Source organism: Gnatocerus cornutus, chromosome 7 (assembly GCF_029298725.1).
Source record: "Gnatocerus cornutus isolate USDA-ARS CGAHR chromosome 7, icGnaCorn1.1, whole genome shotgun sequence".
Taxonomy (NCBI): Eukaryota; Metazoa; Arthropoda; class Insecta; order Coleoptera; family Tenebrionidae; genus Gnatocerus; species Gnatocerus cornutus.
The window spans coordinates 1631825-1645113 of NC_142239.1; the positions used below are offsets into that span (position 1 = coordinate 1631825).

A 13289-nucleotide genomic window follows, 5' to 3' on the forward strand; every position below is an offset into this window, starting at 1 on the left:
GTAAGACTTTTGTTACAATCTAAAGCGAGAAAGATAGATGTCATTTGTGACACAAGATGTTGACAGATGGGTGTAAACGTTTTGACGTAATAAAATTGGAAACTGACTTGATAAAACCGCATTTTTTTCTCAAATTTTAAAGACAATTTGCATTGAATCTAAGTTAACAGCTGAGTAATTTTTAACACATTTATATTGAAAAAAAAAATTAATTTAGGGGTTGATATCACTAACTCTCACAATTAACTAAAAATTACATTTTTAAGGCGTCGTGACGCCAAAACTATCAGTGTTAAAAAACAAATTTTTGCGTCAACTTCTAGAGCTGTTGAGCGTATGCAAATTTTCAAAATTTTATCTTTAAAATTAAAGACGAATTTGGGGGTGGACACAAGTGTTGCCGGACCCTGTATATTGCACATACTCATTAAATATTTGTCTGCAACTACTTCCAGATATGTATATGAAAAAAAAAAGCAATTACATTAAATTTTAAAGTGTGGTGCAAATTCAAACTTTTCGTGTCTCGTTTGAGTGACGGACGATGCCTGTTGTTGTTGGAAGGTAAGCGTCAGTGGCTCTCAATCAGTAGTCGCAGGTACTTTTACTACTAAACTATAAATATTTGACCCTAAGTTATTTACATTTTTTAATCACTAAATGAAAATAGATACTCGGTTATAGTTTGGCAGCAATACCCCCAACACCCTGTACATATCTCAAAAATTGTGTATGGTAACAATGTAAACATTAAGCCAAAAAATGATATGAAAATAAAACTAAATTTATTACACTAAAAATTTATCGAGGGTTCTACTTGAAAAAATCAAGATCTGGTTATTTGTAAATCCTGAGAAGTAAAATCGTCTGTTTTTTACATTTAAGCATATAATTAATTTCTGGTCAAATCAAGAGAAAAAGCATAGTTTAGTCATTGAACCTGTTAAGTTTTATCATCATATCACTCTTCCGTGTGCCATAATTTCACGGTTCCTTGGTCTATTTTTTTGTAATTTAGCACATTTAACAATCTTCATCTGTTTATAAAGTAAGCAAAATTTAAAAATCGTGAGACCAAAATTGCAGAATTTAGAGAATTTGATCAAGGGGTGGGATTTTGTTTCTGCAACGATATGAGATACGATATGATGATCTTCAAAACGCTCAATTAATCTAAACACGTTTTTTTTTCATAATTTTTTTAATCCTAGCAATTTATTATAAGGGTTGTTTCTGAACAAGTGGTATTTTATTATTAATTTGATTCTACCTCACATTGAATTGAACTTGAATTTTATGCGTGTGCTAACAGGGCTGATTAAAATTCGCACTTCACATCGTAGAGATACCATCTTGTTAAGAATTGTCCAAAGAATTCTGATCCGTCCCTGTTTTGATGGTTTAAACTTTACTTTTCAAAATATTGATATTCAAAGTTCAGTTCACATCGACTTCTAAAATTTGACCTTCAAAATTTTAGTGTTTAGTGAAAATGATTTTTTTAAAAACCCAAAATCTTTGTTTACTCTTCCATGTGACATATCTTCATGGCATCTGGGGCTTTTTCTTTGATAAACTTTTGATACACTACTAATGTTTGTTCGAACGAAAAATGGGCCAAAATTTCAAAATATGTATAGACTCAGAGTTTTAAAAAATACTCCTAAATTATTTAAAAAAAATAAAATCGTTAAAGAATACAAAAACACAATCGAGAAATTGTAGAATGCCATAGGTCCGGCGTTTTCCGATATTTATTTTTGAAATTTGGCACACTTAATAAGCTTGATCTGTTTAAAAAAAATTTTAAGCCATAAACCCAAAATTGCGGATTTTAGAAAATTTGTATAAAAAAATTTATATATGTTTCTCTTTTTTTCGAGCAGGTACTCCCATGAATACTGGAAAATTGTGCTCATACAGGTAGACATAGAGTTGTCGAAATTAAGCCCATCCAGAACGAATTAAATCACTAGTCAACACACATTCGGGCGCCGTTCATCTTAATGAGTACATTTTGTTGATTCTCAGATACGTCAACATTTTTATGTTTATTACAATTTTATTGTCCTTTTACATACACACTTACCTACTTAATAATAATAATGTATTTACAGATAATACAATACAAATTAAACTAAAAATTTTTGAAAAGATTAATAATTTTTTGATAGACTAAACAATTACAATAGGGCTAATACTACAAACTAGTAAACATAACATCAAACGCCAAGAAAAGGAATTTTCGATATCTTTGATGAATCAAAGCAATGGTTTTGTTCAAATATTTTGGTTTGCAGAATTAATGCATTTTTTTGTATTGACACAGAAAAACTTAGTTTCGAATGGAATAAACTAATTAATTATAATGGTAAAAAAATATCAAAAAAACAAAATATTCAGATCAATTCATGTTCTCATTAGATAAGAAGTAATACACCTACTATAAAATCTTTCAATAAGCTATTAGATACATATACAGAGTTAATTACCATAAGATCACGTGTCCGGCGAGACCAAAATGGAACCCAAAATACTCCTACAATTTAAGAGGTTGCCCGGATACTTTATTGTGATCAACGATGATAGTTATCTAATTTTTTTTTGACAATACATGTGCTGTCGTTAAATTTTTCAAAAGACACATTTGAATTCCTCTTTATTGAAAACAGACACTTTTGCAAAAACGTTATACAATTCTCGCACTTTAACGGTTTTACAACTATCTAGCAAAATGTTACCTCCACCTGCGGTTTGAACGGCAAATAATGCTATCGAACTGTAAAATCGTAGTTACAGTAACTCGAATGTAAATATTTAGCTATTTTTTGCAGCGCCGATCACGTCTCATGTTGGCGATTTGTAAAATTATAAAAACAATTAATTTTGTGAAATAGCCAAAGAGTGTCAGAACTCGCGAAAGATCCGTTAACCAAATTATGCTTAGCATTGAGTGGTGGCGATTAGCAGGAATATTGTGTCACTAATGAACAATCGATATAGTGAGCCGCTTTTACCATGGCGTACCTGACTTTTAGAGTCGAATATTATCTTATTGCACTCATAATGTGGAGGGTGTAAACAGGCTATTGTGTCCGAAAATTAAAATTTACGACATCTCCAAGTAGGTAGAAAAATGTGGACCCGTGTCTCTTCCAGGTATTAGCGCGGAGGCTCAAGATGATTGTTGATCCCTTCACCGTGTTTTTTTAATGAGGTTGATAAGCTTTTATTTTTTGTTTATTAATTTGAAAAAACCGAGAGACATCAAGTTTTTACGATAAGAACGAAAAAATAATGTTGGAACATGTGTATTTGCATAATTATATAAAAAAAATATAAAGAACATCCTAATCCTATCTATCTAATTAAAAATTAAACAAAAATTATGAAATTTATATAAAGTTATAAAAAAACTACAAATTAATCATTCCACATCAGAATCATCACTGTCATCATTAGTGTTTATGATGAGTTCTGGAAAGTCATTTCGACCTAGGAAATTGTTTTCCACGTGAACTGTGTGGTCAATACAATTGGACCAAAGAACACCGTCAATTTTTTGAGCCTCTTCGCGGATCAAATTAACGACAGAATTAGTCAAATTTGGCGTTAAATTACCCTTCCTAACTCGGTGTTTGAGTTGGCTCCACACCAACTCGATGGGATTTAGCACACAGTGGTATGGTGGAAGTCGCAAAACCTGGTGTCCACAGTTTTCAGCAAAGTTGTCAATCGCATATGATTTGGACTTATCCACGTCACTTTGTGTAATTAAAGCAACCAAATTCTTTTTTGTCTGCTTTAGACCTTCGGGAATGGGAATGTTCTCTTCCTGGACGAATTTCAATAAGGCATCCTTTTTTGAAGATTTAGTTGGGATTTTTCGGTCTTGTCTGGAGTGGTACGAAGCGTTATCCAGAACAATTACAGAGTTCGGTGTTAATTCTGGAAGAAGCCGATTCTTGAACCAATCCTCGAAAATTTGATTGTTCATATCATCGTGGTAATCTGCGCTGCTGTCCTTTATGTTTTTGGTCGCTAAAACAAATGAATTAGGAATAAATCCATTTTTATTACCTGCTGCCAAGATGATGATCCTCTTTCCTCTATTTGGTGGCGTTTCAAAAAAACATTTCTTGGATCCGTCAACCCAACCTCGTTTTACGACATCATGACTATCGTACCACGTTTCATCAATGTAGACAATGTTTTTTCCCAAATCCCTAAATTGTCTAATTTTGGATATAAATTCCACTCTCCACGTCACTGAACGAGGTGTGTTCATTATGGAACACCGTTTGTCCAAAATTTTGTATCTAAAACCAATGGCTCTTAATAAGTTACGCATAGTATCCACGCAAAAATTTGCTGGGAACTTAGCTTGAATGAGTCTTTCTCTAACAGCCATTACCGTTGGAACTTGCTTTTCTTTATACATCGTGTAAATGATGGATCGAACAAAATCTAATTCTGGTTCACTGAATTTTTCGTGGACTTTCAGTCGGTGACGCCTATTTGGTCCACAGTTTTCTCCGGTAGAATTGATGATGCGCTGAACTGTCCGATATGGTATTTCCGTTAATTCAGATGTAACCTGGACAGGTGCTTTCTCTCCCCGGTTAATCAAGTGTTTATAGACTTTTCTGACCAAGTCCTTTGCAGAATTGCACAAATATTTTCGCACCTTGCTAGCACCTAAAGAAAAAACAAATTTTGTAGTTATTAATTCCATTTATAAATATTAGGTCCGTAAGAAAAATATCTAAATTTTATTTAAAATAATGAATTGATAATAAATAAAAATAATTGTTTTCTTCACTTACCTTCTTTTAACAAGTTTTGCTCTGGAACGTCCATTGGCTCTACACCAATTATGTCGATAAAATCATCATTTTCATCTTCATTAGATTGATCTATCCAAGGTTGCCACATCATGAAATAGGTCGTAAAGAAAACAAAGTGAGCAAAATTCGTCAAACAGTTAACTTCAAAATGATGAAAACACGGTGAAGGGATCAACAATCATCTTGAGCCTCCGCGCTAATACCTGGAAGAGGCACGGGTCCACATTTTTCTACCTACTTGGAGATGTCGTAAATTTTAATTTTTGGACGCAATAGCCTGTTCACACCCTCCACATTATGAGTGCAATAAGATAATATTCGACTCTAAAAGTCAGGTACGCCATGGTAAAAGCGGCTCACTATACATTTACTTTTTCCGCACCCGATTTAACCAACAACTCCACTACTTTCTTGTGTCCGTTCTGAGAAGCAAACATCATCGCCGTTCGACCGTCTTTGTACACTGCATTGATATCTCCACCCGATTTAACCAACAACTCCACCACTTTCTTGTGTCCGTTCTGAGAAGCAGACATCATCGACGTCCAACCGTCCTTCTGCACTGCATTGACATCTCCACCCGATTTAACCAACAACTCCACCACTTTCTTGTGTCCGTTCAGAGAAGCAAACATCATCGCCGTCCAACCCTCCATGTCCACTGCATTGACATCTCCCCCCGATTTAACCAACAGCTCCACCACTTTGTCGTGTCCTTTCTGAGAAGCAAACATCATCGCGGTTCGACCGTCCTTGTAGACTACATGTATATCTCCACCTGATTGAACCAACAATTCCACCACTTTCTCATGTCCGTTCTGAGAAGCAGACATCATCGGCGTCCAACCGTCCTTCTGCACTGCATTGACATCTCCACCCGATTTAACCAACAACTCCACCACTTTCTGGTGTCCGTTCAGAGAAGCAAACATTATCGCCGTCCAACCGTCCATGTCCACTGCATTGACATCTCCACCCAATTTAACTAGTAACTCCACCACTTTCTCGTGTCCGTTCAGAGAAGCAATCATCATCACCGTCCAACCATCCATGTCCACTGCATTGACATCTCCACCCGATTTAACCAACAACTCCACCACTTTCTCTTGTTCCTTCTGAGAAGCAATCATCATCGCCGTTCGACCGTTTTTGTTCACTGCATTGATATTTCCACCCGATTTAACCAACAACTCCACGACCTTCTCGTGTCCGTTCTGAGAAGCAATCATCATCGCCGTCCGATCGTCCTTGTAGACTGCATTGACATCTCCACCCGATTTAACCAACAACTCTACCACTTTCTCGTGTCCTTTCTGAGAAGCAATCATCATCACCGTCCAACCGTCCATATCCACTGCATTGACATCTCCACCCGATTTAACCAACAACTCTACCACTTTCTCGTGTCCGTTTTGAAAAGCAGCCATCATCGCCGTCCAACTGTTCATGTCCACTGCGTTGACATCTCCACCTGATTTAACTAGCAACTCCACCACTTTCTCGTGTCCGTTCTGAGAAGCAAACATCATCGCCGTCCGACCGTCCTTGTACACTGCATTGACATCTCCACCCGATTTAACCAATAACTCCATCACTTTCTCGTGTCCGTTCAGAGAAGCAGCCATCATCGCCGTCCAACCGTCCATGTCCACTGCATTGACATCTCCACTCGATTTAACTAGCAACTCCACCACTTTCTCGTGTCCGTTCAGAGAAGCAAACATTATCGGCGTCCAACCGTCCTTCTGCACTGCATTGGCATCTCCACCCGATTTAACCAACAACTCAACCACTTTCTCTTGTCCTTTCTGAGAAGCAATCATCATCGCCGTCCGACCGTCCTTGTACACTGCATTGACATCTCCACCCGATTTAACCAACAACTCCACCACTTTCTCTTGTCCCTTCTGAGAAGCAATCATCATTGCCGTCCGACCGTTTTTGTACACTGCATTGACATCTCCACCCGATTTAACTAGCAACTCCACCACTTTATCGTGTCCGTTCTGAGAAGCAAACATCATCGCCGTCCGACCGTCCTTGTACACTGCATTGACATCTCCACTCGATTTAACCAACAACTCAACCACTTTCTCTTGTCCTTTCTGAGAAGCAAACATCATCGCCGTCCGACCGTCCTTGTACACTGCATTGACACCTCCACTCGATTTAACCAACAACTCAACCACTTTCTCTTGTCCTTTCTGAGAAGCAATCATCATCGCCGTCCGTCCGTTTTTGTTCACTGCATTGACATTTTCACCCGATTTAACAAACAATTTCACCACTTTCTCTTGTCCCTTCTGAGAAGCAAACATCATCGCCGTCCAACCGTTCAAGTCCACTGCATTGACATCTCCACCCGATTTAACCAACAACTCCACAACTTTCTCGTGTCCGTTCTGAGAAGCAGACATCATCGACGTCCAACCGTCCTTCTGCACTGCATTGACATCTCCACCCGATTTAACCAACAACTCCACCACCTTCTTGTGTCCGTTCAGAGAAGCAAACATTATCGCCGTCCAACCGTCCATGTCCACTGCATTGACATCTCCACCCGATTTAACCAACAACTCCACCACTTTCTTGTGTCCGTTCTGAGAAGCAAACATCATCGGCGTCCAACCGTCCATGTACACTGCATTGACATCTACACCCGATTTAACCAACAACTCCACCTGTTTCACCTCACGGTGGAATGTTGTAACACGGAATAGTGATTCGACTCAAATGGTTTTTGGATGTTTATTGAATTCTCGGTACAACGACTTACTCTTTCGAGTTTCGAATTTTGAATGCTTAAAAACTAATTTGTTATGTCTCACCCCACCCTGCCACCATCAGTTGGTACAGAGGGGGTGGATTTGTGAATTGGTGGTGGCCTAAACATACTGCCCCCCTTGAAGTTACTTACTTAGTACTTCAATAATCGTATTTACATATATCATATTTACAAGATTATTATGCCTAACTAACAATTAAAAAATAACTAATTAAATTATAACAACGAATAAACATATGTACATACAAACTTAAATGACTAAAAAAAGCAAGGCAATAAAAGGAAGAAAAAAAATAATAATAATAAACTGCGAATTGTCTTTCACGCGGAAACTGAAGTCCGCACTACACCAGTCACTACTCTTGGTCCTGAATGGGTAGGAGACACAACCTTTTCAATGACCTCTTCATGACGCCTTGGTTGGTACGAACGCTGACCACCCGACAATGACCGTCGTTGCCTGGATGTACCTCTGCGATACGGCCCATCTTCCAACACAATGGAGGTGAATTGTCGACGAGTAGCACCAATGCCCCTACGAGGTTCTCGGGGACCTCGTCTTGCTTCCACTTGGTTCGCTGTTGGAGACTGCTTAGGTATTCGCGGAACCACCGATTCCAATAATGCTGTCGAAGACGTTCTACCAGCTGCCGTCTGGACAATCGGTTGATCCGTACTTCTTGGAGGTCCGGCTCTGGAAGTGCTGTTAATGGCTCTCCAATCAGGAAATGGGAAGGGGTTAAGGCTTGCAAATCATTTGGATCGGGACTTAGTGGTAACAATGGTCGGGAGTTTAAACACGCTTCAATTCTAACCAACAGTGTTTGAAACTCGATTAATGTTAAATGGGCGTTACCCATTACTGTTTTCAGATGTCTTTTCATTGATTTGATATTGGCTTCCCATAGACCACCCATATGTGGGGATCTTGCTGAAATGAAATGCCATTTCGTATTTAAAATAGCCAATTTGCGCGTAATTTCCGGTTCTGACTGCCTTAACGTATTAAAGAATTCAGCTAATTTGTTTTTAGCCCCGACAAAATTCGAACCATTGTCACTATATAAATCACGTGGTTGTCCACGTCTGCTTGCAAATCTTTTAAGTGCGCCAAGAAACTCCTCCGTGGTCAGATTCGTAGCACACTCAATGTGAATCGCTTTTGTCGAGAAGCAAATGAACAACGCGACATAGACCTTGATTAATCGTCTTCCACGACCAACAGATTCTCGAATCATGAAAGGGCCCGCGTAATCTACTCCTGACACAAAAAACGGACGAGTAGGTGTAACTCGTTCAGCCGGGAGATTGCCCATTTTGATTTTTGGTGTTTTAGGATGAATATAAAAACATGGTAAACAGCGGTGTAATACTTGACGAATCGCACTGCGAGCTGAAACTATCCAGAAACGTTGACGTAAAGCTGCCAGAGTGGCCTGAGGGCCTGCGTGGAATTGTCGTATATGCTCGTGCTTGATAATTAAATTGGTGACAAAGTGATTTTTTGGTATTAAAATGGGATGCTTTACGTCGAAATTTAAGTTTGAGTTTTTGAGTCGGCCACCAACACGAATCACCTTCGAATTGTTCATGTATGGATCTAACGATAGAATTTTCGATTCTTTCGGTACTGGCTTATTCGCGCTTAAATGTGCCCAAACCGTGGGAAATCCATCTCTTTGAACAATGCGAATTATGACCTCAAGGGATTCATTAAGTTTATCGTTGCTTATGCTTTCGGTCTTGAATTTGGTTTTAGTTTTGCAGTTTTTTATGAAACGTAGTATCCAGGCTGTGACTCTTTGAAGCCGCTCAAGACTTGAATATTTTGTCAACAGCGTGGCAGACAGAGTGCCTACATTACAAAGCACTACTGGGTTTTTTGTTTCCGGAATATTATCTGGGTTCGGGTTAAATTGTGACTTTGGCCAGGTTTCTTCGGGACCTAGAAGAAACTCCGGGCCATTGAACAAAAGCTTGTTTTTTAATAGGTCCAACGGCGAACTACCACGACTGATGATATCAGCGGGATTCGCTTCCGATCGTACGTGGTACCAATTTTCGGGCGCTGTTAAAGTATTAATTTCGAAAACGCGATTCGCCACAAAAACCTTCAACGTATTTACAGGAGTTTTTAACCAACTCAACACGATCGTTGAGTCGGTCCAATAAAGTTCTCGCGCGATTTTTTGTGGGACATTATGTTTTACCCTTGTCATCAAATTGGCCAACAAAAGCGCGCCGCATAATTCCAACCGTGGGATTGTGACTGTTTTGAGCGGGGCGACACGTGATTTTGCGCATATTAGTCTTAGTTCGTATTCATTGTCGCTTATTGGAACCCTCAAATACACGGCTGCCCCATATCCCTGCTTGGACGCATCTGAGAATCCGTGCATTTCCACGAGTTCAGATGAATATGACATAATTTTGCGTGGAATGCTTATGTTTTTCAACTGTTTAAACTCATTTATTAACGAAGTCCACGCGGTGTGAATTGATAATGGTACTGACTCGTCCCAACCCAGTTTCAAAGACCAAAGTTGTTGCAATAGAATTTTCGCTCGCATTATGATGGGACCGATTAGACCTAATGGGTCAAAGATTTGCGCTGTTACGGACAATATTACGCGTTTTGTGACCTTTTTTGGTATGCCACTGTAATTGAAATCGTAATTAAATGTGTCATTTTTCGAGTCCCAAGAGAGACCCAAAATCTTTGTAGTTTCGATTTTGGTCAAATCAACAATCTGAGACGACGCGTCAGAAGTTTCGGGTAAAACCGCGGAACTGTTGGAATTGAATTTTCTTAATTCGAATTTTCCCTGTTCGAGAATGTTTACTACCTGCTTTCGAATTGTGATTAATTCGTTTACAGAATCAGCTCCAACTAATAAGTCGTCCATGTAGAAATTGTTTAGAACAACTTGACTCGCGATGGGAAATTCGCGCGCGTTTGTATCCGCGAGTTCCTTCAAACACCGCGTCGCTATGAAGCTGGCAGGTTTTGTGCCATACGTAAGAGTTGATAATTTAAATGTTTTTAATTGTTCATTGGGATTGTCACGCCATACTATCAATTGGTAGTAAGCATCGTTATTATCGACAAGAATTTGCCTGTACATCTTTGCGATGTCGGCATTTAGAACGAATTGATGACTTCTGAATTCTACTATAATCGAGAACAAATCGCGTTGAATTACTGGGCCACGCAATAGATGGTCGTTGAGACTTGTACCATCAGAAGTTTTCGCGGATGCGTCAAAAACAACCCTGAGCTTTGTGGTTGTACTGGATTCCTTACGTACCGCATGATGTGGGAGAAATACACAAGTTGTGCCGGGATTTTGGATAAGTTCCATATGACCTAGAGCGAGGTACTCCGAAATGAATTTAGAATAATCTAGCTTGAGTTGCGGTTCTCTTGCAAATTTAGTTTCAAGGTGGTTAAACCGTTTAATTGCAAGGCCTTTGGATTCCCCGATTTTTAGCGGGTTACGTTTGATCGGCAGCTTTACTACTACTTTACTTTACATTTTCCCTGAAATGGGTCTCGCAATCCGTTTCTTCTGCCGACAAAGGTTTATGACAGGTAGTACCAGATGCTTCAAGTTCAAAGAATTTTACTACTGTGTTTTCTAGGGACTTGTTAGTTATTGCCAGATTACAAACCGATTTCGGCATGATTTGTTTATGATGGGGTCCAGCGGCAACAAATCCAAAGTGCGTTTTCTGTAGAATTAGACCCCCAGGTAGTGCAATTTGACCAACGCATAATAAAGACCAAAACAAGCCGCTACCAATTAACATATCTACTGCAGCTGGTTTATGGAATTCCGGATCGGCCAAAAATACATTCTTTGGAATTTCCAGGTTGTCCAATTGTGTTAATGGTAAAGTTTCCGTGATTTGATTTAAAACAATACATTTGATATTGTCTGCTTGATACGCGTTGTATCGTGACTTTAGTGATATCGCTACCGTTTCATTAGAATTAGTGGTGGTGCCACTGATTCCCTTGATTTCGAAACTTTCTTTCTTACGTTCTAGACCCAATTTTGCGCACATGTGAGCCGTTATGTAATTGGACATGGATCCCGCGTCTAGGAAAGCTCGACAGCGTTTGAATTTGTTATTCGCGGACTTGATTAAAATAACAGCAGTGGCTAATAAAGTGGAATTATGAACTAAATTACCATTTATCGCATGATTATTGATTGTTTTTGATGTACTTGGCGTCTCATTGTCTACGTGAAGTAATGAGTGGTGACGTTGAGCACAAGTTTTGCATCCGTTTGCAATGCGACAGTTGCTCACCGAATGATTATTCCTCAAACAATTTACGCAAAGTTTTAATTTGGACACTTTTTCGAGGCGGCTTGATACAGTCAGGTGAACGAATTCTGGGCAGACAAAAACATTGTGTTCTGGAGACTTACAATATATACAAGATTGCGATTTAACATTAGGTTTAGTAATAAGTGTCGGGTTCGATGAAGTTCGTTTTATGAATTTCGCGTTAACTGTGTTGGGTATATTATTGATTTGATTAGATTTTTGGGTTACTTGGAGCGCTTCTAAAACCGTGGCTCTTTTTTCTAAAAAGGAAATTAGGTCTTCGTATTTGGGAACTTCCGTGCTCAGTGACGTTTCCCAATCCCTTTTCGTGTTAAAATCTAATTTCTCGATTATGATGGGAACTAATATCGCATCCCATGACTCAATTGGAATTTTCAGCGATTTAAGTGCCGTTATGTTTGTTACAATTACGTCTAGCAATTCGCGTAGAGAGACACCGGATGCTTTCGAAATATGCTGTGCATTTATTATCGTTTTCACGTGGTCGTTTACGATTAAACGCATGTTTTTGAATCTTTTTATCAGAATATCCCATGCCTCTGTGTAGTTTTCGTTTGAAATGGCCAAGGATTGAATAGCGCGTAAAGCTTCGCCGCGTAATGCGTTTTTTAAATATTGAAGTTTCCTTCTGCCATCAAGTCTTTTGTGATCACCCATCAACGAATTAAAACAATTTTCAAAACTAGTCCACTCCTTGTAATCTCCTGAAAACGGGACTAAGTTTAAGGCTGGAAGGTCAGGTAAGATCTCGTTTCTATCGGTTGATGTGGTTGCTTGTGGACCTTTATTATTGATTTGAGATTCTGAGTTTGTTTCGCACCTTTCGATTAAGTCTAGAATGTCGCCTAACAAATCGCAATACTGATCTTCGAACGCAATTCGCGAATCGCGGTTACTTCGTTTTGCTGCTTCTGTTTTACTATCGTGCGCTTCTAGCTCGTATTGCGTTTCTTCAAATTCCTTACGTAACCCTTCAAGAATCTGTTTGCGCGCTACTAGCCGATTAATGCTATTGTTCGCGAGATCAAAGGTTTTTACGTAATCTTGAATGCGTCGGAACTTTTCGGCAATCGTTACCAAAATAATTTTGAGTTCTTCGATTTTCGTCATTGTGCTAAACACGAATTAATGAATAAAAATGATTTTGAATTATTTGATTGAATCGAAACTATCCGGTGATCCGCTTTCATCGTACACGTTGGTGGAATTGAAGCTTGTTTAACTTAGGAATAACGGCAAACAGGAATAATTAAAAATGGATTTGAGAGCCACTAACCTTTTGCTCCACGAAGCTGATT

At 38.8% G+C, this 13289-nt stretch overlaps 2 protein-coding genes across 2 annotated transcripts; both read right to left on the reverse strand.

Annotated features, from left to right (window-relative positions):
• Positions 1-5206: 5206 nt before the first annotated feature.
• Positions 5207-7384, reverse strand: LOC148170622 (uncharacterized). The gene is made up of 8 exons (XM_088042191.1): positions 7259-7384; positions 7094-7150; positions 6966-7027; positions 6867-6911; positions 6776-6807; positions 6685-6696; positions 5960-6609; positions 5207-5917 (listed from the first exon to the last, which is right to left on the reverse strand). The coding sequence occupies exons 1-8, from the start codon at positions 7382-7384 to the stop codon at positions 5207-5209; spliced, it is 1695 nt and encodes a 564-aa protein (XP_087898317.1).
• Positions 7385-7882: 498 nt separating this feature from the next.
• On the reverse strand, positions 7883-13101 carry LOC148170623 (uncharacterized). Its single transcript, XM_088042193.1, has 3 exons — positions 11162-13101; positions 8023-11055; positions 7883-7976 (listed from the first exon to the last, which is right to left on the reverse strand). The coding sequence occupies exons 1-3, from the start codon at positions 13099-13101 to the stop codon at positions 7883-7885; spliced, it is 5067 nt and encodes a 1688-aa protein (XP_087898319.1).
• Positions 13102-13289: the final 188 nt, after the last annotated feature.

Bases quoted from the DNA above. Each gene is read 5' to 3' on its own strand.
- LOC148170622 (XM_088042191.1), bottom strand. From the start codon at position 7,384: ATGGACGGTTGGACGGCGATAATGTTTGCTTCTCTGAACGGACACAAG. The intron at 7,151-7,258 runs GCTTCTCAGAAC...TTTGCTTCTCAG, and splicing joins GTTGGACGTCGATGATGTCT to AAGGGACAAGAGAAAGTGGT. The intron at 7,028-7,093 runs GTGAACAAAAAC...AAAGTGGTTGAG, and splicing joins CGGGTGAAAATGTCAATGCA to TTGTTGGTTAAATCGAGTGG.
- LOC148170623 (XM_088042193.1), bottom strand. From the start codon at position 13,101: ATGACGAAAATCGAAGAACTCAAAATTATTTTGGTAACGATTGCCGAA. The intron at 11,056-11,161 runs GTAAAGTAGTAG...TAAATTTGCAAG, and splicing joins CATTTCAGGGAAAATGTAAA to AGAACCGCAACTCAAGCTAG. The intron at 7,977-8,022 runs GTTGTGTCTCCT...TGACTGGTGTAG, and splicing joins ATGAAGAGGTCATTGAAAAG to TGCGGACTTCAGTTTCCGCG.